The sequence below is a fragment of the Sceloporus occidentalis genome, unplaced genomic scaffold (assembly GCF_023333645.1).
Source record: "Sceloporus occidentalis isolate IW3139 unplaced genomic scaffold, rSceOcc1.0.p SCAF_264, whole genome shotgun sequence".
Taxonomy (NCBI): Eukaryota; Metazoa; Chordata; class Lepidosauria; order Squamata; family Phrynosomatidae; genus Sceloporus; species Sceloporus occidentalis.
This window is the reverse complement of record NW_028317244.1, coordinates 765,205-791,009: the sequence shown is the minus strand read 5'-3', so window position 1 is coordinate 791,009 and position 25,805 is coordinate 765,205. Positions and strand designations below refer to the sequence as shown.

Below are 25,805 nucleotides of genomic sequence, written 5' to 3'. Positions count from 1 at the left end.
TTCTGTTCGCTCACTCACTCTGAGGAAGCCCCTGACACTGTGGCCAGCAGCAGTTTACAACCAACAGTTGGGTTCCAGAATGGAGTCAAGGTCCCAGACCACAGATAGAACCTTTGCAAAGGAAAACAAGGGTAGGCTTCTCTTGGGCAGAGGGTTGCCATGTCTTTTCCTGGGCCTTGCTTCTCTTGTCTTGAAGGGCAGGTGTCTTGAACATGCTCCTGAATGGCAGCTCATACTTCCAGAGGTTTCATAGGGGGGCACGGTTTCCCCTCCAAATATAATAGTGGGGTATCCCATAATAAGCCTCCTTGTGAGGCCTCAAAACCCTTTATTTCCCAGGGGAGAAGGTGAGATTCCCCTGAGAATTAGGTTGCTCCCTCCTCCCAGGAGTTCCTAGAGGCAGGGGCATATTAGAATCACAAAAGGAACCCCTGCTGGTTGATGCCATCTTGTAGGGACAGATGGCGGCTACCAGTTTGGATACTGTGGTGATGGTGCACTACAGGGCTCTGGGAGCCACCATCTTGATAACGAAGGGGGGAACCCACTCTTTGCCTTGCCAAGGGAGCCTCTCTCCCCCCCACTCAGCCAGAAGCTCCTTGGGCCACCTTCCACCACCCCCCCCCCCCCCAGAAAAAGCCTCAGCCAGACAGGCCAGGGTCAAAGAAGCCATCTTCTGCCGCACAGGCCCCACCAGCACACGGTCGCACCACCCAGGAGGGGGTGCCATAGAGAAGCCGAGGACCAGGGGGAGCCTAACCATCTCTCCTCTGTGAAGCGATGGTGAAGAGGACCAAGAGGCAGAGCTGGCAGTGCAGTGTCCATTCTATGACCCCAAGGAGGATGCGCTCAGCATTGCTGCTGCGCTGGCTGGGCCTGCTTCTCCTTCTGGAGATCCTCCATCTCCTGCTGCTGCTGCCAGGGCCTGCCTTCGCCCCAGAGGGCTGTCATGGCTGGGAAGGGGGCCAGAGAGAGGGAGAGGTCATCCTCAGGGGTCATCCATGGATGCCCCTCCCTCTGGCCCTTACCTTTCTTGCATCCTTCCTCGTCTCCTCGGTGGAGGGGATTCTGGGGAGAAAGGGAGGGTTAGGCACTGGGCTGGGAGGCCACTGAAGACCATCAGGACAGGCCACTAAGAGTCATCGCCCAGGACCTCCCTGCAGAAAACAGAGAAACAGGGGGAAATAGCAATACCCGGAATCCTCTGTGGTTGGATTGCAAATCCCATCATACCCTGGATATATAACCCAAAGTGTCAGGGAGGCAAAGATGCCAGTGGAGATTGGCTTCCTCTGTGCTCAGCCTTCTTTTCCCACTCTTTCGATTGGAGATCCCAGCACCTGTGCATGCAACTCAACATTTTGGAGGCTGGAGAAGGAGATTAGAGGCATCTCCATGAGGCAGGCACCCAATTTGGGGGTGGGCTTCATCATCTGTACCCAAACCTGGTTGCACTGCAAATCCCATCATCCCCAGCACCTCCACCGCCCTCAGAGCCAGAGTAAAACCGCAAAGGAGGGATGCTGGGAATGTTTATGGGGGAAGGTGGCAAGATGATGGGGGACAGTGGCTTCCTCTGAAACCTGAATCCCTTTGTGTGTGATAAAGTTCTAAGTTTGAAAGGGATCTAGGAGTACAAGTAGACCACAAGTTGAACATGAGTCAACAGTGCGATGCGGCAGCTAAAAAGGCCAATGCGATTTTAGGTTGCAAATAGAAATATAGTGTCTAGATCAAGGGAAGTAATTGTGCCACTCTATTCTACTGTTCAGGCCCGACCTGGAATACTGTGTCCAGTTCTGGGCACCACAATTAAAAAAGGATCAGAGAAACTGGAGCATGTCCCAAAGAGGGCAACTAAAATGGTGAAGGGTCTGGAAACCATGCCCTATGAGGAATGACTTAGGGAGCTGGGCATGTTTAGCCTGGAGAAGAGAAGGTTAAGGGGTGATAGGATAGCCCTGTTGAAATACTTGAAGGGATATCATATTGAGGAGGGAGTAGTAGTTTGTTTTCTGCTGCTCCAGAGAACAGGACCCAGAACAATGGATGCAAGCTCCAGGGAAAGAGATTCCACCTCAACATTAGGAGGAACTTCCTGACAGTAAGGGCTGTCCAACAGTGGAACACACTCCTTCCTCGGAGTGTAGTGGAATCTCCTTCCTTGGAGGTCTTTAAGCAGAGGCTAGATTGCCATCTGTCAGGGATGCTTTGGTTGAGACCTCCTGCATGGCAGAATGGGATTGGACTGGATGGCCCTTGTGATCTCTTCCAATTCTATGATTCCAATTCTATGATTCTATGTGATGATGTGTTAGTTTTTAATTGAATTATCACTGTTATTGTATTTTATTTATGTGTTTGTAATTTTTAGATTGGAATCCCGCCTTGATCCATCTGGGAGATTTGGGAAAATATAAATATATTATTATTATTATTATTATTATTATTATTATTATTATTATTATTATTTAGCCACTATATAATGTCACTATATAATGGAGGACATGACTAAGGAGAAGCCTAAAAACACTCCTAGAAATGTAAATCCATGCTTCTTAGCCATGGTCCAAAAAAGGAGGACATTGGGCAACAGGACAGAATAAATGGAGGACACAGGCCAAAGTTATTTGCTTATTACAATCCTACATTGTAGGGTTACAGCAAATCTTGCTGCCTGACTCAATGATTTCATGTTCCCTTTATCTTACAGTTCTGGAAGGTTGCCACTAGATATTCCAGGCTTTCAGGAAAACTTGGGGAGTTCCTTGAATGCTTCATGCTCATGACATCAGTTGTCACAGTGAAACATTCGTCTGTACAGGCATAAAGGGTACTGCATATACTCATGTATAAATATAGAATTTTTGGCCAAAAAATCCACACACTCAAACCTGGGTCAACAAATAAAGGTAAAGGTTTCCTCTTTGACGTGATTGTCAAGTTGTGTCCAATTGTAGGAGGTGGTACTCATCTCCATTACTAAGACTTATCCACAGGTCAATTAAATACAGTACTTTAGTTCTTATTAAAAAGAAGAAGAAATTCATCTTCTCTGAATAGTGGCAAAAGACAAGAGCTTAGTCAGTCCCAGGAGAACCTAAAAGAAACACCGAACACCCCTTTCTCCACCATGGCGCCACTTCTGGCATTTTTTGAATGTGGGGAGGAAAATGGTGGCAGTGGCTCTTTAGTGTTTCATCTCAAAGAAGCACTGAGAGGGGGATTGGTGCTCCAGTTAGATGAAGCTCTCACCTTTTGTCACTCTACTCAGAGAAGGGGATGTACCTTAATTCTGGCCTTTACATCCTTCTTGGCAAGTGTATACTTTCTTAGCTGTACCTGGTCATCTCCCACACACATCGCATACTGTAGCCACCATGTACCATAGTTCCATCAGCCATCCAGCCTTTAATGTGAACACAAACAGTTATGCCTCCTGGGATTTTGTAAATTCTTTGGCACCATTTTCCTTTGCTTTCTCTCCTACATCATTTTTACACGCTCCTAAGTTTTACTCTTGACTTATCCACAGGTAATATCAAAATCCATAATATTGTCCCCCAAACCTGTCCTTTACATATGCGTGCATATATATGGTATGTTCTGGGTCACCTTCAGTTCAAGTGGGGCAACAGCAAGATCCAGTAACTTATACAAAAATTTTAAAGCCACTGTTCTTAACATGTATATGAATTTAGGACATTATCACATCCAACAGAGATTTACCCACTTAAACCATGTTTGTATTTTACTGCTTCACAAAAATTTCCAGGGAAGTCCTTGTGCAGCAACGTCTACTCATAATTTGCTGTTTGATAAAAGTGTTTCCATATTCAGAAAGGTGGTTTAAGTATTTGGTCAGAGAACATTTTACAGTGCTAGAAGAGAACATTTCGGAACACATAATACATGCCAAAATTAAGAATTTTAAAGCCACTATCTTCTTACACTAATGTTAATGTTAAATCAATCAAGATGCATTTCTCCATGTGGTTCACTACTCTGCCTATAGCAAGTGAGGAGGATTCAATCCTAGCATGATTCTGTCTTTTCCTTTTGCCTGACTGAGCTTGAATATAAAGTCGTTTGATATATTTTAACACAATTACAAACAAAATAATCCAGATCACGTTCAGGAAAAAATACATATCCACTGAACCATTTGAGTCTCATGTGCGTTTGTCATAGCAATAATGTAAAAATTTAATACAATACTTATATAACTCGATCCATTGCCTTTTAAATTTGCCACAAGTAAAAATGGTTGGCCTGCTGTTTTTTAGTCTAGAGAAGATTCTTCCAAATAAATAAGAAACATCAAAACACTCAACCACATTTACTTACCTTCCCCACCTTGAAAACCAGCATGCAGCAATTCTTAAAAAATACAAGTGCTTTTATTAAAAAATAAGAAAGCAGCATGTATACTAAACTGAACTCCATAATTTGGATTTGATCTGGACAAATTAAGGTAAACAAGATATAATCCAAACAAGTGAGAAGAGCCAGAAGACTGATGAGAGAGCAGGGAAAATACCTTCTACATAGAACAGATAGGCAGTTACACTGAGGTGTTCCATAAACTATACTGATGATTGGTCTATAACCTTCAATTATATGTGAATATCAAGGTAGCACTACAGTGGATGAAAGTTCTGCATTCAAGGCAGAGTTCTCTTTTACCAGCTAGACTGACCAAAAGCATTTTCAATTCCCTGTGTGCACAATCCGAACTTTAAATAACATTTTCTAAATCTGTAGTTTCTGCATTTGAATGATATTGCAATATTTCCTGCTCATCCCAAGGAACTAAAAACATTTTTGAAATCGAGATTTTAAGACAGAGCATTCTAAGTAGAGTTCAAGGTCATATAAGCGAAGATGATTTTAACAGCAGTCCCCATTTTACTGCTCTTGATCACACTCTCCAAGCCTCAGAGGAAGACAAAGGCAAAACCTCTTTTGAAAAAATCTTGCCCTGAAAACCAAACCCCATGATACGGTTTGCCGCAAGTCAGAAACGACCGAAAGCACACTATAACAAGTATTTTTATGGAAGGCAGAAGGAACATTGCATTTCTACATGATGACAATTTAGAGATTGCATACCATCAGAATTACTTTTGTTTAGGTCTACTGCATATTGGCATAACATGAATACACACTAGAATCAATGTGTTTTTCAATCAGATAATCTTTATTTACACCCTTGTGGCTTATGTTTAAAGTTTAGATTCAGGGCCCCATACTATACATACTTCTACCTTAAGCATTTGGTTGCTTTAGATTACTTGAACAATTTCAGCACCTGCAAGAGCACAGGCATTTTGATCTGTTATCATTTTGATTTTACAGTACATAGCTCAATTGTAAACCACTCAAACATATTTGTTTCAAATACGATCCTGTTGAAAGCTTTCATTTAGACCTTGTCATGGATCTGGTAGCAATGTTCTCCTTTGCTCCTTATGGAAAAGCAGTTTAGACTTCCTACTTTTGGTTGGAGATTCATAACAATGTCATTAAACGTTAAGAGTCCTCTGAGTGTCCTATTACGGGTTTCAGTTTATGAAGCTGGTTAAGACGGCATCAGAAAAAAAAGGGAGGGGAAGTATTTCTGGGTCATGTTCTTTCCTGAATCACATGAGAAACGAATAACACTCCATTTATGAATTCTAGAGTAAACAGACGGAGCCAGTATTCACTTTGTCAAGTAGATTAAATTCACATGTGAACCTGCTTGTTCATTCCTCTAAATCAAGTGTGTTTAGTTCTTCTTCTAGTTCTTCCAAGTCCTCACCAGTAAAAAGATTTTCATCAACTGGTACTGCGTCAATTACTCCATTTTCTTGGGTGCCTTCTATCTCACTGTCAGCTTCCAAGTCACTTTGCTCTCCATTTTCCAGTCCTCCACCTGAAGCTTCACTCAACTTGTTATCTGTAAGTAAAACAACAAGCAAATCCAAATTTCATTATGCGCTATTTAAATACACCTTCAGCAATGTTTCCTCTGTTGATATAGAACTAAGGGTCCAAACCATACAACTCTCAAAGTATGACTGATAAACCTGAAAAATACATTAGAACACTAACTTGTAAGGAAATGCCACAGAAATCAGAGTCTTATGCCTCAACCTGAAGGTATACAGTAACTGATGGAATTCATCATCATGTCCAATTAAAACATGTACCTCTCTCTCTCTCTTCCTTCCCCTCTCCCCGCTCTCCTTTTCTCTCTCACACACACACCTGCCAGGACATACTTAAAAAGGTACATCCTAGGCAAGTTTTTGTTTGACAAAACCTATTGTTTTCAAAGATATGAACTGGCAGGACATGCTAAATATTAAGCAGGGGTTATTATTTTGGGGCTAGACATTAAATCCAGGAAAACATTCAAAATCTAGAGGCAATCATTTTCTTTACCAAACAGCAGGAAAATTATCCCAAACTCTTACCATCCTTTTCAGCCAAAGCATATGTGCTAAATCGTTCCAGACTAGCTACAGTAATGCCAGTTTCATCTACAGCTTTTGGAACATACAGGTTCAAATCGACATCATTTACACGAACAAGTTCATCCACCTAAAGGGAAAAAGAAAACATTTTCTTGTAATCAACATTCCAAATCATGCTTGCAGCAAAATCCTTGCATTGTAGCTCAGAAGCTATGTATGACCCACCACATAGCACTCAAACCTTCATGTATATTCTTAGGCTAGGTTTCACAATGTTACAGTTAATTATGAAGTATTTTGAGTGTACTATATTTGCACTACATTCTTGGAGCAGCTTTACCTCATCTTCGCCTGTTCCTTGAATATAACGAGTGTCATCAGCTTCTTCATCATCTGCATCAACCAACTCGGGCCGAAACTCAAATACTTCACGTCCACTGATCTAGCCATGGAGAAAAGGAACACAGCATTAAATAGAAACAAGAATCTTAAAAGCAGATCAAGATATCTTAACTACTGAGGATGATTGCTTTTGTTTTGTTATACTGAATCAACGTAACAGACCACACTTTTCAGAAGAGCAGAACTTACCACCAGTGCTTTGCCAGCCTTAAAATCTGCTTTTCTTCTTTCCATATCTTGTTCAGCTTTGCTAATCTTTTCTTGTCTTTTCCTTTTCTTCCATGCAAGAAAAGACTCTAGAGTAATTTTAGTAACGTTTGGTCCTAAGGCAGCACGCTGTAAAGTAAGAACATTAATCATTAGCATGTTTTTAGAAGGCTACTTTTTAATGCCAGAAACAAAGAGCTCTTTGTGTTGTTTCTACTGCAACAGATGTTCTTTCTTCACTGCATTAAGAAAAAACCCTATGGCGGGATACAAACCGCCGCTTTGCGGCGTTCCCCCGCCGGCGCCATTTGCTCCGCGCGGGAGCTGCAGCAGCCAAACCGCGCGGCTTCCGCGCGGAGCTTCTTTTCGCGGCGCACTGATGATGTCGCGAGGCGCCGCTGGCGCATTCGCGACGTCATAGGCGCCGCGACACGTCTGGACGCTATGCGTCCAGTACGTAAAGATGGCAGCGCCCATGTGGAAGGGGCGCCGCCATCTTGTACGTATTGTATACGTACTAGGGTTAGGGGGGTGCGGAAGCACCGCCCCTTCCTAACCCTAGTACGTATACAATACGTACTATATGGCGGTGTGTATCCCGCCTATAGCCCTTATTCCTTGTCCTTATGCAGATGCTTTCAACTTGGGTGTGCTTCACCATCATGGGCTATAACACTGCACCTAAATATGATACTCCCTTTGAATTTCCTGTGAGAATCTATGTTTTCACCCCAGTTTCCTCTGAGCCTACAGTCAGTTAGTAAACAGGAATTAAAATAAGAATTAGAGATTAGCAGATTTTGAACAATGACTCGTAGAACCATTGAACATCCCCATCTGATCAAACATTCTCAAAGTATATGCAAACCAAGTGCTTTAGTATTAGCAATATTCTGTTTTAATGTCCCCCCCCCCCCCCCGCCCGCATTAAACCTGACTTTTAAGTTTTGTATATATTTCCTTTACAGTACTGTCAAGTAGTTTTTTTGGAATCTGATGTACTCCTACAAATCTAGCCCAAATAACTGAGATATAAATCACTCTAATCTCCCCACAAATGCAACCACCCCAACTTCTCTCACTGCTGTTAGACAGACTGCTTTTCTCACCTGCCTTTAGCAGAAAAAACATCAATAAATATAAAGATCACAGCATAGAACAAGAATCACTTTGGGTGTGTGTATGTGGAACCCCAGAGCCAGTTATCTCATACAGGCTGTAGAGGATACCATTATTAGAGGCAAAGTCATTTACAGCATTACCTCTTTTTCTATTAGATCTTCTAAAGATATTTCTTCTTCCTTTTCTTCCTTCTTTTTGTCCTTTTTGAGTACAAAGCCAGGAGGGAGAGCATGGCGATACATACAGTTGTCTCCTCCGCCAGGACAAACCCAAAACCATCCATACTTGTTGTTTTCAATAGCATCAAGGAAGTACTTGCAGACCTGGAGAAACATTAACATTAAGTTCTGTTCTTCCATCTTAACTTTTATATAATATGGCAAGATGCCTAGGCCCAGAAGACGTTGAAAGGCCTTCCCTCCATCTTGCCTACTGCCATCCTCCCTTGGATGGAGGGAAGAAGAGGTACACACAACTCCACCATGCCTAGATCCAGAGGCAGATGAAAGGCCCTCACTCCATCTTAACTGCTACCACCATGATCTCGGAGGGAAAGAAGAACTGGAAGTATCTGCTGGACTCGATCCCTTTCCCCACTGCCTTCTTCTTTTGTGTCGTATCTTTTTAATTTGTAATCCTGAGGGCAGAGAACTGTCAAACTAACAATCTGTAAGATGCTCTAAGGGCCTTTGTGGCCAAAGAGTGGAATATAAATACTCTAAATAATAAATAAATAAAGATGCATTTTTATTTCTGGTGACCAGATGCAATCTTTTTAAAAAAAATTGCCAGCACTCCACTAAAAGAGTTAATAAGACCATCTGCCTTATCTCTGTTTTGCCTTACTCAACTTAAAGACAAGACAAAAACAGGACAGATGGTCTTATTTAGTTGTCTTGATAAAATGCAGGGAAATTGTTTTGTTTTGTTTTTCCAATTGCATTTGGTTATCTATTTGCATTTGATCAAGAAAAATACTTATTTGGTCAAAACCACCTAAGTATCAAACTGAAATTCAAGGCTGTGAAGTTTTACAGGTTACCACACAATATTAACTGATTTTTGCACTCGGGTTATATCCATACTAATGGTTTGATATGCCTTTGCTGCCATGGCTCAATCCTATGAGTTTCTGGGCTTTGCAATTTTGTATGATATTTAGTCTTTGTCAGAGAGCTCTGGTGCCATTACAAACCCCAGGAATTCATAGCACTGAGCCATGCTAATAAAAGCGGTGTCAAACTGCACTATTTCTGCAGTGCGTATGGTGCCTCAGAGGACTAAAAGCACTCAGAACTAGTTCAAAAGTTATCTGACACAGTATACCTAGATGAGTAAATGTATTATGATTGAGCCCCTCAGTTATATAACAGAATCTGAAGGAAAAATCCAGAAGTTAAATGCTCCTTCAGAGTGCCACAGTTTCAGACAGGTTTTTTGACCTGTATGTTTCAAACAGCATCCCACTCCAGCCTTCTGACTATAGGGTAGACTGTTTCTACACTCCAAGGAGTTTTATAGTGGTTTGTGAAACTGCACAAGAATGCTGCATCTGAACAACACACTGTATACACTTGAACTAGTTCTCTGTTTTATGGCCTATAGGCTAGTTTTCAGCTTCATTTCCAAATATTATACATACTATACTAATGTGACCTCTATAGAAGCTAATTGTTTTTGCATCTATAGAATTACTATGATATTTTAGCCTTTCTTCCTGGTTTTCAGATTGTAACAAAGATCTATCTTAGAAAAAGCTGAGATGCATTTAACATCTGGAAAACAATACATTAAACCTGTAACTACACAAGACAATTGTATTTCTGAGTGAGTTCACATTTGGTGTACTGGATTCAATATTTTTATTGCATCTTAATATTGTCATATATTGTTAGTGAATGATCCATGGACTATTTTGTCAAACTAAACATGCATAAACCCTATATATACTAAGAAAGGTTACAACAAAGAGCCTAGATTTAACACTTTTCTTTCTTTCTCTTTCCAGTGCTGCAATATCCTGCACTGAAAACCTGTATTCCAGGGCACTTGGGGGGCTGCAGGTTTTGGACCCCTCCCGCTTCTGCTTGTGGGAGCACACAAATATCTTAATTAGATATTGCAATACAAATCAAGAAAAGAACATACTATTTGTGTTTTGGGTTTTTTCTTCTCTGCTTCACCGTGTTTCTTGTTCACTACTTCTTCCAGCTTCTTTTCATCCCAGTTATCCATTGTGTCTAGATATAAAAACAAAATATTTTAAGTAGTCAGAAAGAAACCCATAAAGCCTTTGCTTCCTCTGCACACCAGTAGTCTCTTCAATACACATTACATATCTGTGTTTATGAAAAGAGCTGGCTTTTAAAAAGCGATAAAACTCTTGTTCTGAATGCATCAGCATAAATACAATGCTTTACATAATGTTTGGGCATAAGATATCACCTTTTTCCAAACTTTTCTTCATAACCCACTTTTCCCATGAAGCCTAGCCAAACCCAAATTTAAATATGCTTAGCCAAGGCTTTCATGAATAGACTTGAGTATTAAACAGGCTTTTTATTTTTTAAAGAATCAGCCATGCAACAAAGACTGCTGGATTTGGCCAATATGACTCAAATTAAATGTCAAATATTTTGTTAATAATAGCACCATAGCTTCTGTTTTGTTCATCTGTAAAATAAATCTAGTGACCTACCTCAAAGATTTGTTGTGAGGCAAGGATTAGAATTGTAGAGCAATTTTGAACATGGAAAGTTGTCTAAAAACAAGGCAAAGTATTAATGTGGTCTATACTTTATTGTTGGAGAGGAAGGGCTGAAAAAGAGGAAGGCAACTTATGCTAACAAATAGAATAAACTATACAGTAAATGTGGGTGTTACTTAAAACATACTAAGTTCTCATGCCACTTCCTTAAGTAAGATGTTTGGGCTATCAAATGCTTAATAGAAGTAAAGTAATGTACAGTGACCTATGTTCACATATACAATTTTTTAGCATTATGCAAATGCATCTGGGTGAGTCTTCTCTCTTCTCATTCAGTGCAGCTCAGAAGAGATCTGAAGACTTTGATTATATTTTCAATTAATTGCAGATTAGCATTATATCAGATTCCAAACAAACTGGACATAATGCTCAATTTCAGTTAAATAAAAAGGAGGGGGAATGCTTCCAGTCTTGCAGCCACACTGGAACATCAGCAGTCTTGTTTTGGGGGTCAGTGTAAATGGGGAAAATGGATTAAACCCACCACTTCAAAGTAGCTTCCTGCCCTTGTGTTTTGTGCCATAGCTCTGTTCTCAAACTGTGTGCAATCAGTACAATACTACTGTAAACAGCAGACTTTTTCTTTGTTTTTCACTTCCAGTATGGCGTCTGAGCAGATTAATTTGTACACATCTAGTTGTAAGCTTTTAAACTCATACTAAAATGAAAACAAACATTAAAGGAACCATGATATGTTGTGGTTTTCCATGGCTTCTTTAAGATGGTTTGATTTTAACTAATTTCAATAGTGTATTTACAATTTGATCAAAAATTCTCAGAAAAGCACATTAGGTCACAACAAATTATTATGAAAAACTTACACCTATGGAGATTATTTGAGCTTTACATTTGTTACCAGAAAAATGAATTCTGCTGCCTTATCAGATGTAATCTACCTTTTTCAAGCTCTTCATCTCTTGCATCAATATAAACACTTCTCTTTTCACACTTTCTCTCCAAAGTAAGGTCATGTGAAAATTTGCATTTGTCTCCTTTTGTGCACTGCCCTTGCTTGAAGAAAGCACAGACAACTGATTTCGGGTCAGCACCTGGAACAAATTGAACTTATTTAATATCTTTCCACTTCAACTGAAACAGAAACTGGTTTGAGATACACAACATGAGAAAATGCAAGTCTGCCAAAGGAAGCTTACCTTTACTTATTTTCTGTGCAGCAACCACAGGTTTGAAAAGCTCATTCAGCTCTTGTAATTCTTTCTTCTTGTCATCTTTCTTTAATCTTTTGTCTCCATCTGCTTGAGCGGCCTGTAAGAACAATAAAAACACCTTTATCATCAGTAACAAATAATTACAATACAAGACACACTAGAATATTTACCATGAAATCTATCTCTACATTGCAAACTAGTGACTTCACAATAAACTAATTTCCATTAGAAGGCAAAGTGGGAAAAGTGCTGCCTTCAGATGTTGTTAGACTGCGACTCTTATTACCCGTCCCTTTCCAAAGAGTGAATTTCCCCAGAAATTTCCTGGACTGATAATTCACCTTTTATATAGGTAACAGGACCCTACTGCCTTAACATAAAAAGTCCCCCCACCCCCCAAAATAAGAAGACTTTTGTCCTTCCAGGACTTTTTTTGGAGGGGGGGATTTTTAGCAGTTCAACCCACTCCAGTATACTAGTAGCAAAAAACTGGCCCATGGAGTCACTTAAGTTGCCCATTCCTGATACACTAACAGTTACGGAAAACTTTTTTGAGTATATGGTATAATTCAATGGTATAACAATAATACTGCAAAAATCCAGATTTGGAAATTACCCATAACTGTATACATCAGTGCAGTATAATGGTTTTACGTTACTCCTCCAGGAACATGCGGATGCTGAAAATAACCAAATGATAGCTTACATTTTTTAAAGAAATTCCCAAAATGTTCACCTAGTGGCTAGCCACCAAGCCACTCTATCTGCCTATCCTTCATCCCATTTCCTTTTGTCTTCTGAAAGGTGGATCCAATACTACAGTACATGCAAGACCATCATGAGAACTAAAAACGTCTACTGTATATACTCATGTTTAAGTCTAAAAATTTAGGCCAAAACACTGACCCAAAAAAACTGGGTTGACTTATCCATGGGTCAATGTAAGTATTGTATCTTACCTCTTATTTAAAAAAAAGAACTATCCCCTAGTAAAAGACAGGAGTATAATCTATCCTGGAAGCCAAATCCCCTTTACTCTTATCCATCCAACCTTAAGAGTGAGCACAAAGAGCGAAGTCGGCTGGAATTGTGTAATTGTTTTGCTTTGCTTAATTTTTTAGATCCTTTGCTATATGCCCCTAGGTTTTACCCTCAACTTATCCATGGGTCATATCAAAATCCACAATTTCGGCCCCAAAACCTGACCTCGACTTATACATGAGGTCGACTTATAATTGGGTATATACCTATAATTGACAGTTCTATTATGCAGGGTATAACAACAAACAATTACAGCATGAAACATGCAAAGAGATGTGAGAAAACCCAAGCAAACATTTGCTTACCTGCCTAGGATTTTGTTGGCCAAACTTAACTTGGTGAGTCACAGCCTTGATAAACTTTTGCTGTTTCGCTCCCTTCTTGTTCTTTAAACCAAAGGTTTTGTCCTACATCAGAAAGATTGGTGAAAATATTATTAAACTTCTCAATTGACATAACCTCCTAGAATGTACCGTCCCTTTTTTTTTTGGTTAGACATTTAATTACTTATGAAGTGACTGAAAATGTAAATATTTACTGGAATATATTCACATATTGAGAAGCCTGTACAGACACTTAATTTTGGAATAAATACCACTAAAAAGACTCATAGATTTTGTTTGTTCTATATTAACTGCTCTCAAATTTCTTGTGAAGTATGTATTTTCTCTCAAGTAATAAGATCTGCTGTATGAATATAACCATACAAATAAAGGTGGGGTGCAGCCTATCTTGTTACCAAGTAATTTAAGTAATGGAAGAATAATTTATAAGATTTTAAAGTCTATCATATTTAAAGACTAATGAAACCCTAATTCAACATATTTAGGTCCCTGCATACACAGGACATTAAAAAGACGACAAAAATGGTAAGGATAAATAATCCAAAATGTACCCCAGTCCTAATTCCTACTGCAATGGCAATAAAGTACTAAAGCAAACTTTTCATTCTTTCTACCACTTTACTCTTGAGTAACATATGATTTATAATCTAAAATATACTTCTCTCAGACAGTCTCTGGAATTTTGTCTATTAACTTTAATTATGCATACAGAACTGTGAAAGCTGAAAAATTTTATTTTATGAAAAATAAAAAATACCTAATTTATTTATTTGATATCCTGCCTTTCTTCCAGTATGGGACCCAAGGTAGCATACTGCACTTTAAAAAACACAATACAATTAAAAAAAAAACCTCTTATTTTATTTATATTTTAAATAAATTAAATAATCCCTATTGTTTATTTTTTAAAAGTTAAAATATAATTCAATTAACTTTTGTTTAAAAAACCAGAAAGACAGCAGAGAGGGGACTACTGAACCTCATTGGGAAGTGAGTCCCCCAATATGGGAGCAACCACTGGAAAGGCTCCCCCATGTTTTCACCAGACATGCCTGAGATGTTGGTGGGATCTAGTGAAGACCTTTCCCCTGCAGTCCTTAGAGCACGAAATGCAGGCTCATAAAGGGAGACATGGATTTTCAAATACTCTAGCTTATGCATTATATCCTAATACAGACACGTCTGAATGTATGCCTTCCTTCTTCCAAATAATTTAGAAGACTAACATGACATGGAACATTTAATAATAACCAGCCATTCTGGTAAAGTACCATTTTTGCAAGAGAGGTCCTTTTGGGTCGAAAAGTGGATAGTTAGACCAGGGTCTAACTTCACATTTTCTAAAGAAGCTTGCTAGAAACAGACATAATTAAGTGTGCCATGTTCTTGTCAAAATGCATAAATTAATCCTAAAGGAGCAGCACTCCTTTCATAAAGGGAATTATATTAGTCCAATTAGAGATTCAAAGTCTTTACCAACCTCTTTTGTTCTCCACAACATGGTTTTACTGTGAATGAGGCTTCTATTTATAGTCTTTGATGCACAACACTTATGCATCTCTACGAAAATATTATCTGCACGAAATATTCAGTTGGATGCAACAAGACAAAACCATTTAGACGTTTTCTAGAAAAATGCTATGCACGTTTATTCAGATATGTCTCACTACAGTCTCAGTTGAGAGCCAGCATGGCCTAGTGGCCTGAGTTTTGGAGCAAGACTCTGGACACTAGGGTTCGATTCCCATCCCAGCAATGAAGCCCACTGGTTGACCTTGGGCAAGTCACTCTCTCTCAGCTTCAGGGGAATGCAATGGCAAACCTCCTCTGAACAAATCTTGCCAAGAAAACCCTGTGATGGGTTGGCCATAGGCTCATCGTAAGTCGTTTCCGACTTGAAAGCACACAACACAAGACAATAGTCTCAGGCATGTGTATGTAAACATGCTCTCCTAGGTAGGTATTCCTTCCCAGTAGGGATACTTTATTAACTCTGTGGAATTAAAAAAAAATCCTAGGGAACAGCTTATTAATATACAGCCCGCCCTCCAGATCCATGGATTCAACCATTCACAGCTTTAAAATATATTTTTAAATATATATAAATTCCAAAAAGCAAACCTTGATTTTGCCATTTTATATAAGTGACACCATTTTCCTATGACACTGTATTTAATGGGACATGGACATCCATGGATTTTTGTATCCATGAGAGGTCTTGCAACCAAACCCCAGCAGATACTATGAGCCCATCCATTGTAGTCTGACTCAAAATTAAAGTTCTTAAACTTTTGAGGAACAATTCTTGTTTTCCACTTCAAAAAATACCTTACAATTCACCAGAACTGATAATTATATGAAATTCTGCATCAGAAGATAGCATGACAATTCATATTTCACTGCTGAAGTACCAAGGAATGGTTTCTTTGTCATAATTTCAAATAGCATGCCAAATCCTTTTGGCATTTTGCCTTTGGTGTTGTTGTCTCACACTAAGACCACAAGTTTAGTTGGCTTGGCATGTCTCTAAGTGTCTAAGGTCCAAAACACACTGCAGAAATAATCCAGTTTGAGACCATTTGAACTGCCTGGGCTCAATACTAGGGAATTCTGGGAACTGTAGTTCTGTGAGACATTTAGCCTTCTCTGTCAGAGAGCTCTGGTGCTACCATAAACTACAGGAGTCCCTAGCAGTGAGTCAGAGCAGTTAAAGAGGTCTCAAACTGGACTATTTTTGCAGTGTGTTTTGGACCTATGTCTCCAAGAGCCAAGTATACCAAATTCAGGTAGCACACCTGATGTACGCTTTGAAAAGACAAAACAATAAAAAAAGTGTTCACAGGACTGTTGCCCTAATCACACTACTAAAATTGTATTTCTTTTCATCCGAGGCTTTCATCAGCTGAAAACATAGTCTTCCGTGTGTTTTCTTGATTCACACAAGAAATCAAGAGGTTGAATTGCTGGCATCACATCCAGGAAAGGCTGGAAAAGATGTCTCCTTGAAATGTGAGAGCTGCTGCCAGTCTGTCAGCATAGATTATGGGTGGACAACTTTGGACTCTGCAGGCACATTTTGGACTGCATCTCCCAGAAGCCCAAGCCATACTGATTTCTTTTTCCAAACTTGTGTTGAACAAGTTTGATCTTAACTATAGGGCCTGAACAGATAGGCCAAAATAAAGCTGCTTCAGCTCACTTTGGAGGTATGCTATTTAAATGATGCATGCGTCCTAAGAGGCCGGAAGCCATGCCAAAGCCATGCTCCAGTCCTAAGGACTGGAGCACAGCTTTGGCACAGCTTATGGCCACTTAAGATGTGTGTGTCATTTAAACAGCATACCTCCAAAGTGACTGAAGCAGCTTTATTTTGGCCTATCTGTTCAGGCCCATAGTTTCTGTTTCTTACCAATTTCTGCCAGGAGACAGGGCAAAGGTTTGCACAAAGTTAGAAATTAGGCCAATCATGTAATAAACGGGTTGGCTCTTATATGTAGTTTCTGGTTCCTTGCAAATTTCTGTTGCAGATGGGGTAACATTTGCAAGAAATTCAAAAATAGACTACTGTATTCATTTGTTTAACAGCTTTGACCTGAATGGCAGTTCTTCGTCTTGTGAACTTGCCAGTATATGGCTTTGCTTGTTTGTTTCTGAAGGTGGTAGGGGGAGGAATTTGCTAAAAATTATAAATTGTTTCTCCTGCTAATGGCACTTCTGGGCCTGCTTTGCATTCTTCAGCAGAAGCTTGAGGAAAAAACTCTGACTCATTCACATTAGTTGGAATCTTAAACACACTACCAGGACATCCACTGAAAACAGAAGTGCTTGCTTTTGAATAGACAACCACAGGATCGTGCCACACATAAGCATGTTCTTTGAGTGCAGTCTGTCTGGGGAAGATATGGCATCCCATACTGTATGTGTCCCTCCAGCTTTTCTGATCTTCATAGGATATTCTACTAACAGAATGGGGGAACAGAGAAGAGCCCTCCATGTCAGCTTCTCACAGAACCTAGCCATGAAACTCACTGACTTACCTTGGGGAAGTTACTTTGACTCAACCTGGCTTACTTCACAGAGTTGTTGTGGGGGTAAAATGGGGAGGAAGAAAGCTACATGCAAGATTCAGTGGAAGAAAGGAGGACTAGGATACAACTAACACAGGAGTAAATTTAGGGAAGCTCATCATGTTAATACCATAGGGATCTTCAGCAAATCCATACACACTTTTCTGTTTAGGACACCTTTTGGTGAAATCAGCTGTTCCTAAAATATTCAGTCCAATTGATTCACCTGGCTTGCTCTTTTAAGCTTCTTTAGACTTTCATGTTGTAATTGTTTTCACTGGACTTTTACATTTTCTATTTTAATTTGTTTGCCACCACAAGGGCCTTTTTTGTGGGCTGGATGGCAGGATGACATTTTCTTTTTGAGAATATGCTATAAATAGAAAAAGGACCTTCCAGTGACCCCCTTCCCTCCAAACCACAGCCTTTTAACAATGACATCTAAGGTAGACTCCACTGCATTTTGGGCTGGCCTCTTCCACGGAAATTGTGCATGCAACTCTTTGCCTGTTTCCCCTTTCCTAAACCCTGAAACACACATTTTCTGCATGACTTGTTAACAGCAGCAGCTCCTGAGCTGAACAATGTTGGAAGAGTAATGCAGCACGAGGCTCTTAAAATATGTCAGATGCTAAATGGGTCATGGAAACATCCCTGCCTGACCAATTGTGTGGGCTCTCAAACAAAGCTTTCTATTGTTGGTCCAGGGGTCACCCCACGGGACAACATGCCTGCACTGCCTGGAAGGAAATGCTTCTTATTTTAAAAGCCTATTAACATATCAGAAATGGATTTGGAGCTACCGAGTTTCCCCTAATTCATATATAAATACTCAGATGAAAGGATGTGCAGTGACAAAAGCAGTGTAAGATTATATAGTTTTCCTTTTCAATGAAAAATTATCCAAGGCCACTGTGTATTTGTTATGTGTACACATCAAGAAGAACAACAACAACATATCCTCTCTTTCCTCCAACGAACTTAAGGTAGAATACATGGTCCTTTCCCTTCTCACCCTATCCTCACAGCAGTCTTGTGAGGCAGGTCAGGCTGACATAATTATTGTCTAAAGGTCATCCAGAATGTTTTGTGGCTTGTTGCAAAACTTAATTTGAATGAACTTTTTTTAATCCGTCATAAGCCACTTTAAATAGGATATAAATATCACCATCACCATCATCAACAGGAGCTTCCAAGTTCTAATGCAACACTGTAACTACTAAAGAACAGGGTCACTATTGTACACAGGGTACCTCTTTAAATTCCAAAGAGCCTTTTTGGGCAAATGAATCTTAGTTGAAAGATCCTCTTCTGTGCCATCTTGTTCCAGCTCATGAGGCGAGCTTCTGTGTATTCCACAGTCTTGCCCTCTTCAAGCCTTTCTTACAATGTGTGAAAAACGGAATAGGAGAGAGACCAGAGGTGAAACTAGCAGGAACCACTCTGCACTTTCTCTCTGTCAATAGCATGATGACTACATATGCAAGGAGGCTGAATATATCTCCACTTGTTAGCACTACTGCCATTTTGTTCCCATTCCTTCATCAGTGTTTGTTGCTCACATCTGTATGGTCTTCCAAGTGAAAACTGAGGAGCTAGCAAAATTTTCTAGGAACCAAATGGGAGGAACTGGAAAATAATGACCTGAAATGTCACTGACAGAGGGAATCCCATTCTCTTTGGAATAATATGGTTTCCCCCCTCCCCCCATTCCTTTCCAGTTCCACCAACACACACAACAGACACAGAAGGCATTAACACATGGACAGCTCCTTGTACCAGCTTTAGATGGATAATCAGTACAACAACAACAACAATCCACAATAACAATTTTTGTTTTAATATATGAAACAAGCCAAACAATCAACACCTTAAAGTCCCTAGGTGTCACTCAAACTTGTTTTTGTTTTTTTGGGGGGGAACTTTTGATGTTTCCCATTGATGCTATATTTGAATTATTTGATAGAAAAAAAGAGCAATATCACCTTTCCACACTTGGTCTTTTATTTCTTTAAACAACATCAAGAAATGACACAGATCCTCAGTGCTTCCTCTGGAGGGAGGCAGAATCCTAAGAACACAATTATAGCAATTTGATACCTCCATTCTACAGAAATCCTGGGAGTTTAGTTGGCTGATATACTTAGCGTTCTCTATGTATATTCCTCTGAACTACATCACTTCAACTCTCTGGCAGAGATGCCTAACTACCCCATAAACTATAAATCCCTTGGATCCATAGGATGGAACCGTGGCAGTTAAAAGGTATCTAAATGCTGTAATTTTGACGTGTGGATATACTCCAGGAGAAACTGGGATGTCAGATTTCCTCAGGGACTGACAGCGTTTGGAACAGTTTACTTTTTTCCTACTGTTCCCAGAATCCCTAAGTCAACAGGGTCCATGTGGAATGTGGTTGATAGGTGTTTCAGGGAGATGTAGCTCCCAATTAACTTTTGCAACCTCTGGGGCTTCCAGAAACAATCCAAGATTGGGAGGTGGTAGGACTAATGGGGCCGCATTCAAAACAGATTCACAAGACTACCCAGCACAGCCACCTCCTTCCATTCTTTGGATTATTACTGCTCTACACAATCACTGAAAGTACTGTTTGAGTCAGGGGGTGAAAAAGATGGGCATGAAGGGGGGGCTTCAACCCGCCCCACCCAAGACACCTTGGGGCCTCAGAAAACACATGCTGCGGCCCCAATCTGCTGGGAATCCGGCCCAAATAGGACCAGAAAAGATCTGTTTGGGCCAGGTTTAACGCACCCCGCCACATCTTCCGGGTGTGTGGCATCTAAACACCATGCCCCCAAGCCACTGGGAAGCTGGCTTTTAGACCTTGTCTGTGCCATCCCTAAGATGGGTAAGAGCCATCACCATAAAAATCTGTCACAAATAGAGATGTAAACCTACTTGAGCCTTGCTTATGGTGGCCCATATCAACTCCAAATCTGTAAAATATTTAATCTTGCTTTCACTTTTGAGATTCACTGAAGCCCCACAGTAAAAACCACCCATCATGATACATTACCTGTAGTATCAAAGATGATTGGCTGGCAATTTCTTCTGTTAGAGTTCCAGTTGCATTTTAACACCTGGCCTCCTTGCACAATTCCAGGTTGACTTGTGTTTGCCTTTGGAGCACCCACAATGAGAAACATCCTGCAAGAGAAAAACAAACAACTGCATCAAAAGGGCTGAATAAATTAAGTGAATAAACTGTGAAGCTGAATAAATCAGTTTAAGCAATGGTAGGGCAGCTGGTATAATAGAGCGAGTAGCTATCGTCACAGAAATAACAGTAGGGAAAGTAGTGCAATGTGAAAACGAAGAGCATTATGAATGAAGTTGTATTCTTAATTTTTCTTTCCCTATAATCAAATTTGTTGCACCAATCAGTCTTTCAAACTAGAGAACCAGCAACCCAGTGTAATTCACTAGCCATGTATACAAGCCCACCCCAACCCAAGGCCTCAAGAGGCATATTCATTTATTTATTTAAAATTTATATCCCATTTTCCTGCCAAATCGGGCCCAAGGCAACATGGTACATGAATGTGTAAAAATGAGTAATAAGAAGTTAAGGAACAACTAATAACCCGCCATATTAAAAAATGAAATCATTTAAATCCATGACAAGAATAAAAAATGCAGGATGCACACCCAATTAATAACTTTTCCATATAGTCACTTAGGCCCAATTCTGGGAATTCTGGAAACTGTAGTTTGGTGAGACATTTAGTCATCAGAAAGCTCTGATGCCACAACAATCTACGATTCCCAGGAATCACTAGCACTGAGCCAGGACAGTTAAAACAGTCTCAAACTGGATTATTTCTGCAGTGTGTTTTGGACCCAAGCCACCAAATGCTTGTTCAAATAAAAATATGTTTAATTGTCATCAAGAGGGGAGCAGGGAGAGGGCCAATCTAGTCTCCTGTGGCAGAGATTTCCAAAGCTTGGGAGCAACCACCGAGAAGCCTCATTCCCATGTTCTCCACCAAAAATACCTATGATGGTGATAAGATCAAAAGTGAATGATTCTTAAAGTCAGGCAGTCTCAGGAAACCTTGAACAGGGCACACTCTCTCACTCTCAGAGGAAAGCAATGGTAAACCACCTTTGAACAAATCCTGTCAAGAAGAAAACCCAAAGGTAGGTTTGCCTTAGGATCAGAATAAGTCTGAGACAACCTGAAGGTGCACAATGACAACAACAGGGCTCATGCGGTCTTTCAGATAGTCCACACTTAAGCCATGTATGTTAAGCATCCTGTGAAGAAATGTTAGAAGGTTACTTTCGGAGACTGAAACCTACAGAATGCCACATCAAGCACGGTCAGTGACCAAGATGTTTGAAGACTGTACTCCAAAAAGGTAACCTTTTCAAGTCCTGATTCTGTTTTTGAGCCTGAGACTGCAAATGTAGGGAATGGGGTGTGTGATGTCAAGCACTGGGCAGATAGACAAGGCATGGGGAGTTGCAGAGAGCTTAGTGGACCGACTGGTTGCACAGACTTATCTCATGAGACATTTTATCCCACAAAATTGATCCAAACCAGTGCAACTTTGTCATATGCTATAGTACATATGAGAGAGCCAGGATGGTGTAGTGGTTTGAGCTTTAGACTAGGTCTCTGGAGGACAATGTTAGAATCCCAGCTCAGTTATGTAAACCTACTGGATGACCTAGACAAGTCATACTCTCTCAGCCTCAGAGAAACGCAATGGCAAACCCACTCTGAAGAAACTTGTCAACAAAACCCCATGATAGGTTTGCCTTAGGGTCAACATAAGTCGGAAATGACTTGAAGGCACACGACAACAACAACAACAACAACAACAACAACAACAACATAGTAGAAATAGAAGTAGGTGATTGGTTGGCAAAGTAGTCTACACTGACCAGCCCAGATACATCAGTGAAGAGAAAAATGGATCACTGAAAAAGGAGTGCATACACCAGACAGTATACAATTTCATATACTTTAAGTACAGATTCAGATTCAAAATGATGACTACAGTTTCAACAGAAGCATAATACCCCTCACTATAATGAAGAAGACTATGATCAGGAGATCTGTGGGTCTGCTGCTGAGTCTGCTGCCAGGACACTCACTGCTAATGGGCAACTCCAAGGCCCTATCAAGACTCTTGCTTCATAGATCATTATTTTAAAGATAATTTACACCTTTGGCAGGGATGATAGAATTCAAAGACATAGCAGATGCATGTAATGAAGTAGACTGAGTCTATGCAAGCTTATGCTACCACTTCTTTCTCTCAGTCTCAAAGCTGCTACAAGATCCCTTTGTATACTTTGGTAAGGATGGGTTCTTTTTACTGTTCTATTTTTGTAGTGCATATTAATATACTAAACAGTGTATATTAATATACTAAATAAATAAAATAGTAAACTAGATTTATACTGGATTATTCTTCAAAGAGAAAACTGTTCCCTATAAAGTAGGACATATGATTATACTCTAAGTACAGTAGATCAGAACTGGTTGATTTCCACTATGACTCCATTAAATGGCTTCCCACCATTCACCTATTCCACTTACAAGACCTAGGATCAAAGTCAGCTGGAATGGCAGAAACTTGTGCGCGCCCCATTTCAGTCAAGAGTAACGAGAGGGGCTGTATCTCCGCTTCAGCAATAATGTAGGTTGACACTGCTTTAACTACCATGGCTCAATGCTATGGAATTCTGGGATTTGGTGTTTTCTTAGATATTTAGCCTTTTCTGTTAGAGAGATCTGGTGCCACAATGATCCCAGGATTCCACAGCACTGAATCATGGCAGTTAAAGCAGTATCACACTTAATTATTTCTGCAGTGCAGATGCAGTTCGAGTGAGGCTATAAAACCAAAAGGTGTGGAGATGTAAAGCAGAACTCTACCCAACAGTCCCAGAGATCTGGAAACACAAGTATTTCCATGAACGGTGTTTGAGTAATTTGCAGAAGTTGTGGTTTAGTGATTTTCTAATGTTATGGGAATTATTCTTTAAATTCCATTTCATTCTTAATATTATAAAGCCATTCCAGTTTTCATCTCCTCACGCAGCAAAATGCACTGACGTGCAAACAAATCTGTTCCAAAATTAAAATAAATGGTCTCTGGCAATCATTACCTTATAGCATATTCCTTACACTAAAGGAATGTATTTCCCAGCTCCCTGCCTCACCCCATTTTTTCAAGCATTACTCCTCTATAAATCACAACACACAATAACATGAATTCACAGCGTTATTGCTCCATTAAACTCCAGAGAAAGGATTCTCCCAACTATTCGGTCTTGCTTATTTTTCAGTGTTTTGATTTGATGGATCTTTGCTGTGACAGGATTTAAATGGGAGTTTTAAATAAGAAAATAACAGGCACACCATCACCCCACCCCAACTCTGTAATATTCCAGTTCTAATACATGTTATGCCAGCAAATAAATGCAAAACATATGGCTTACAAACTGTTCTACCCAACACAGCATCTCAAAACACAACATTTTGCCAGGGCCACTAAAGCTGGCCAACACAAATGTTTAGGACTGGAGTGTTACAAGTTGATCCTACAGATATGAACAACTGACACACTAAGCCATAGCGTGTGATGAGTGCCAATACAAGATGACCAGACTCCGAAAGGAATATGGCGTCTTTGTCTTTCTCGGGGATCTATGGAGAGAAGGAAAATCCACTGCTACATTTTTTTTTCTTTAGCAGCTTGTGAATATTGGAGAAAAAACAGTATATCCAGAAAATGATGTCCACATCAATGCTGTTACCAGATTTCAGTTTGTTTCACTATTACCTCTCACAGTCTCAGAATTCATCTTGGTCTATTTTCAGAAGATACTCATACACTTCTGAGAACTTGGAATCTATTTTTCTTCTTCTTAATAACTGTTCCATTTGCGAAGCAAAACAAATGGCCTCTGTCTGCAGTGGGCAAGGGGGGGGGGGATCACCAAATATCCTACAGTAGTTCAGATCTGTGTGTACTGTGATTTATTTTTATTTATTTATTTATTTTGCACCAAAGCCTAAACTTGTAAGAAACTCTTGTTAATTCCTTGGAATTCAACATCTTGCAGACAGTGTTGGGTGAATATCATAAGTTGCCCCTTGAAAATAAAGTAGATCTTCTTAAAAAATTAACAGCGTCCATGACCTATTTATTCTCTCTTTCTCTCCCTCCCTCCCTCCCTCCCTCCCTCCCTCTGTGTAGATCAGTTATCCCTATTATTTTACTCGTCCTTTTTGTCACAGCGAGACAACACAGGAATTAACCTCTATCCTATTCTAGAGATGTGAAAGCCTAGAAAAAAACTGGGAAAACTGTTCCCTTCCCTTTTCCCCCCATGAACTGTTATTTTTTTCTGGAAGATTTTAAAAATGGGACCATGGAACACTTTCTTTTAGAATGTTGCATAAAACGTTTAAGACATAACATTCATACATTAATTCCTAACTGATTATTTCTAAAAAGCAGGGTTCCTCAAAGTGGGGTTCAACAGATATTTACAAGAGCCACCAGTTGCCAATCCACAGTGAGTCTCCAGGAAAGAAACAGTTGTAGCCAAAGGGCACTAATATGGTACCAGTCCCTGGCACATGGGAGGGAGCCAGTTCCTCCACATCAGATAGTTTAAGAAACACTATCAGGTCATTGCAATTGGTCCTGGTTTCCTTTTCTCCTTTATTTTATAGGAACAAGTGTTTAATATCCACTTGACATTATGGAGGACAAGAGGAGGAACGAAGTAATTTTCATTGTGTTTTCCCCCCAAATGTTGGTAAATTATTTTTTTAAACTGATCTTGACTGGTTGCTTTACTGAGTCTCATAAAGTCGCAAAACTAAATAGATTCTTTACAGTCCAGGACCTTGTGGATCCATTTGTAAGAAGAAGAAAAATACATTTAAAAATGTGTTGAGTTTGTAATTTTATGAATAAACTCTAAATTATCAGACATGATAGCTTTATATCAAACTACATTATACAGTACGTACCAAATTTTACACTCCTTAAATAAAAAGTGACTTTCTGTTTGTAAAGGGTGCCAATACTGTACTCCTCACTTTATGCCCAAATATTCCCATTTAAAAAAATCCCTCCCCGCTCCATGGTCTCAAAACTTCCATCACTTTTCTATCATAATCATTTTCTCATTCTGCAGGATTTCTTTGCTCTGCTCACCCCCTCCATCACCAT

At 39.8% G+C, this 25,805-nt stretch overlaps 1 protein-coding gene across 1 annotated transcript; it reads right to left on the bottom strand.

The window, feature by feature from the left end:
* Positions 1-5,179: 5,179 nt before the first annotated feature.
* Positions 5,180-25,805, bottom strand: LOC149275821 (zinc finger CCCH domain-containing protein 15). The gene is made up of 10 exons (XM_089504256.1): positions 25,791-25,805; positions 13,475-13,576; positions 12,114-12,225; positions 11,856-12,008; positions 10,341-10,432; positions 8,333-8,515; positions 7,053-7,199; positions 6,802-6,903; positions 6,462-6,588; positions 5,180-5,941 (listed from the first exon to the last, which is right to left on the bottom strand). The coding sequence occupies exons 1-10, from the start codon at positions 25,803-25,805 to the stop codon at positions 5,748-5,750; spliced, it is 1,227 nt and encodes a 408-aa protein (XP_089360382.1). The 3' UTR covers positions 5,180-5,747.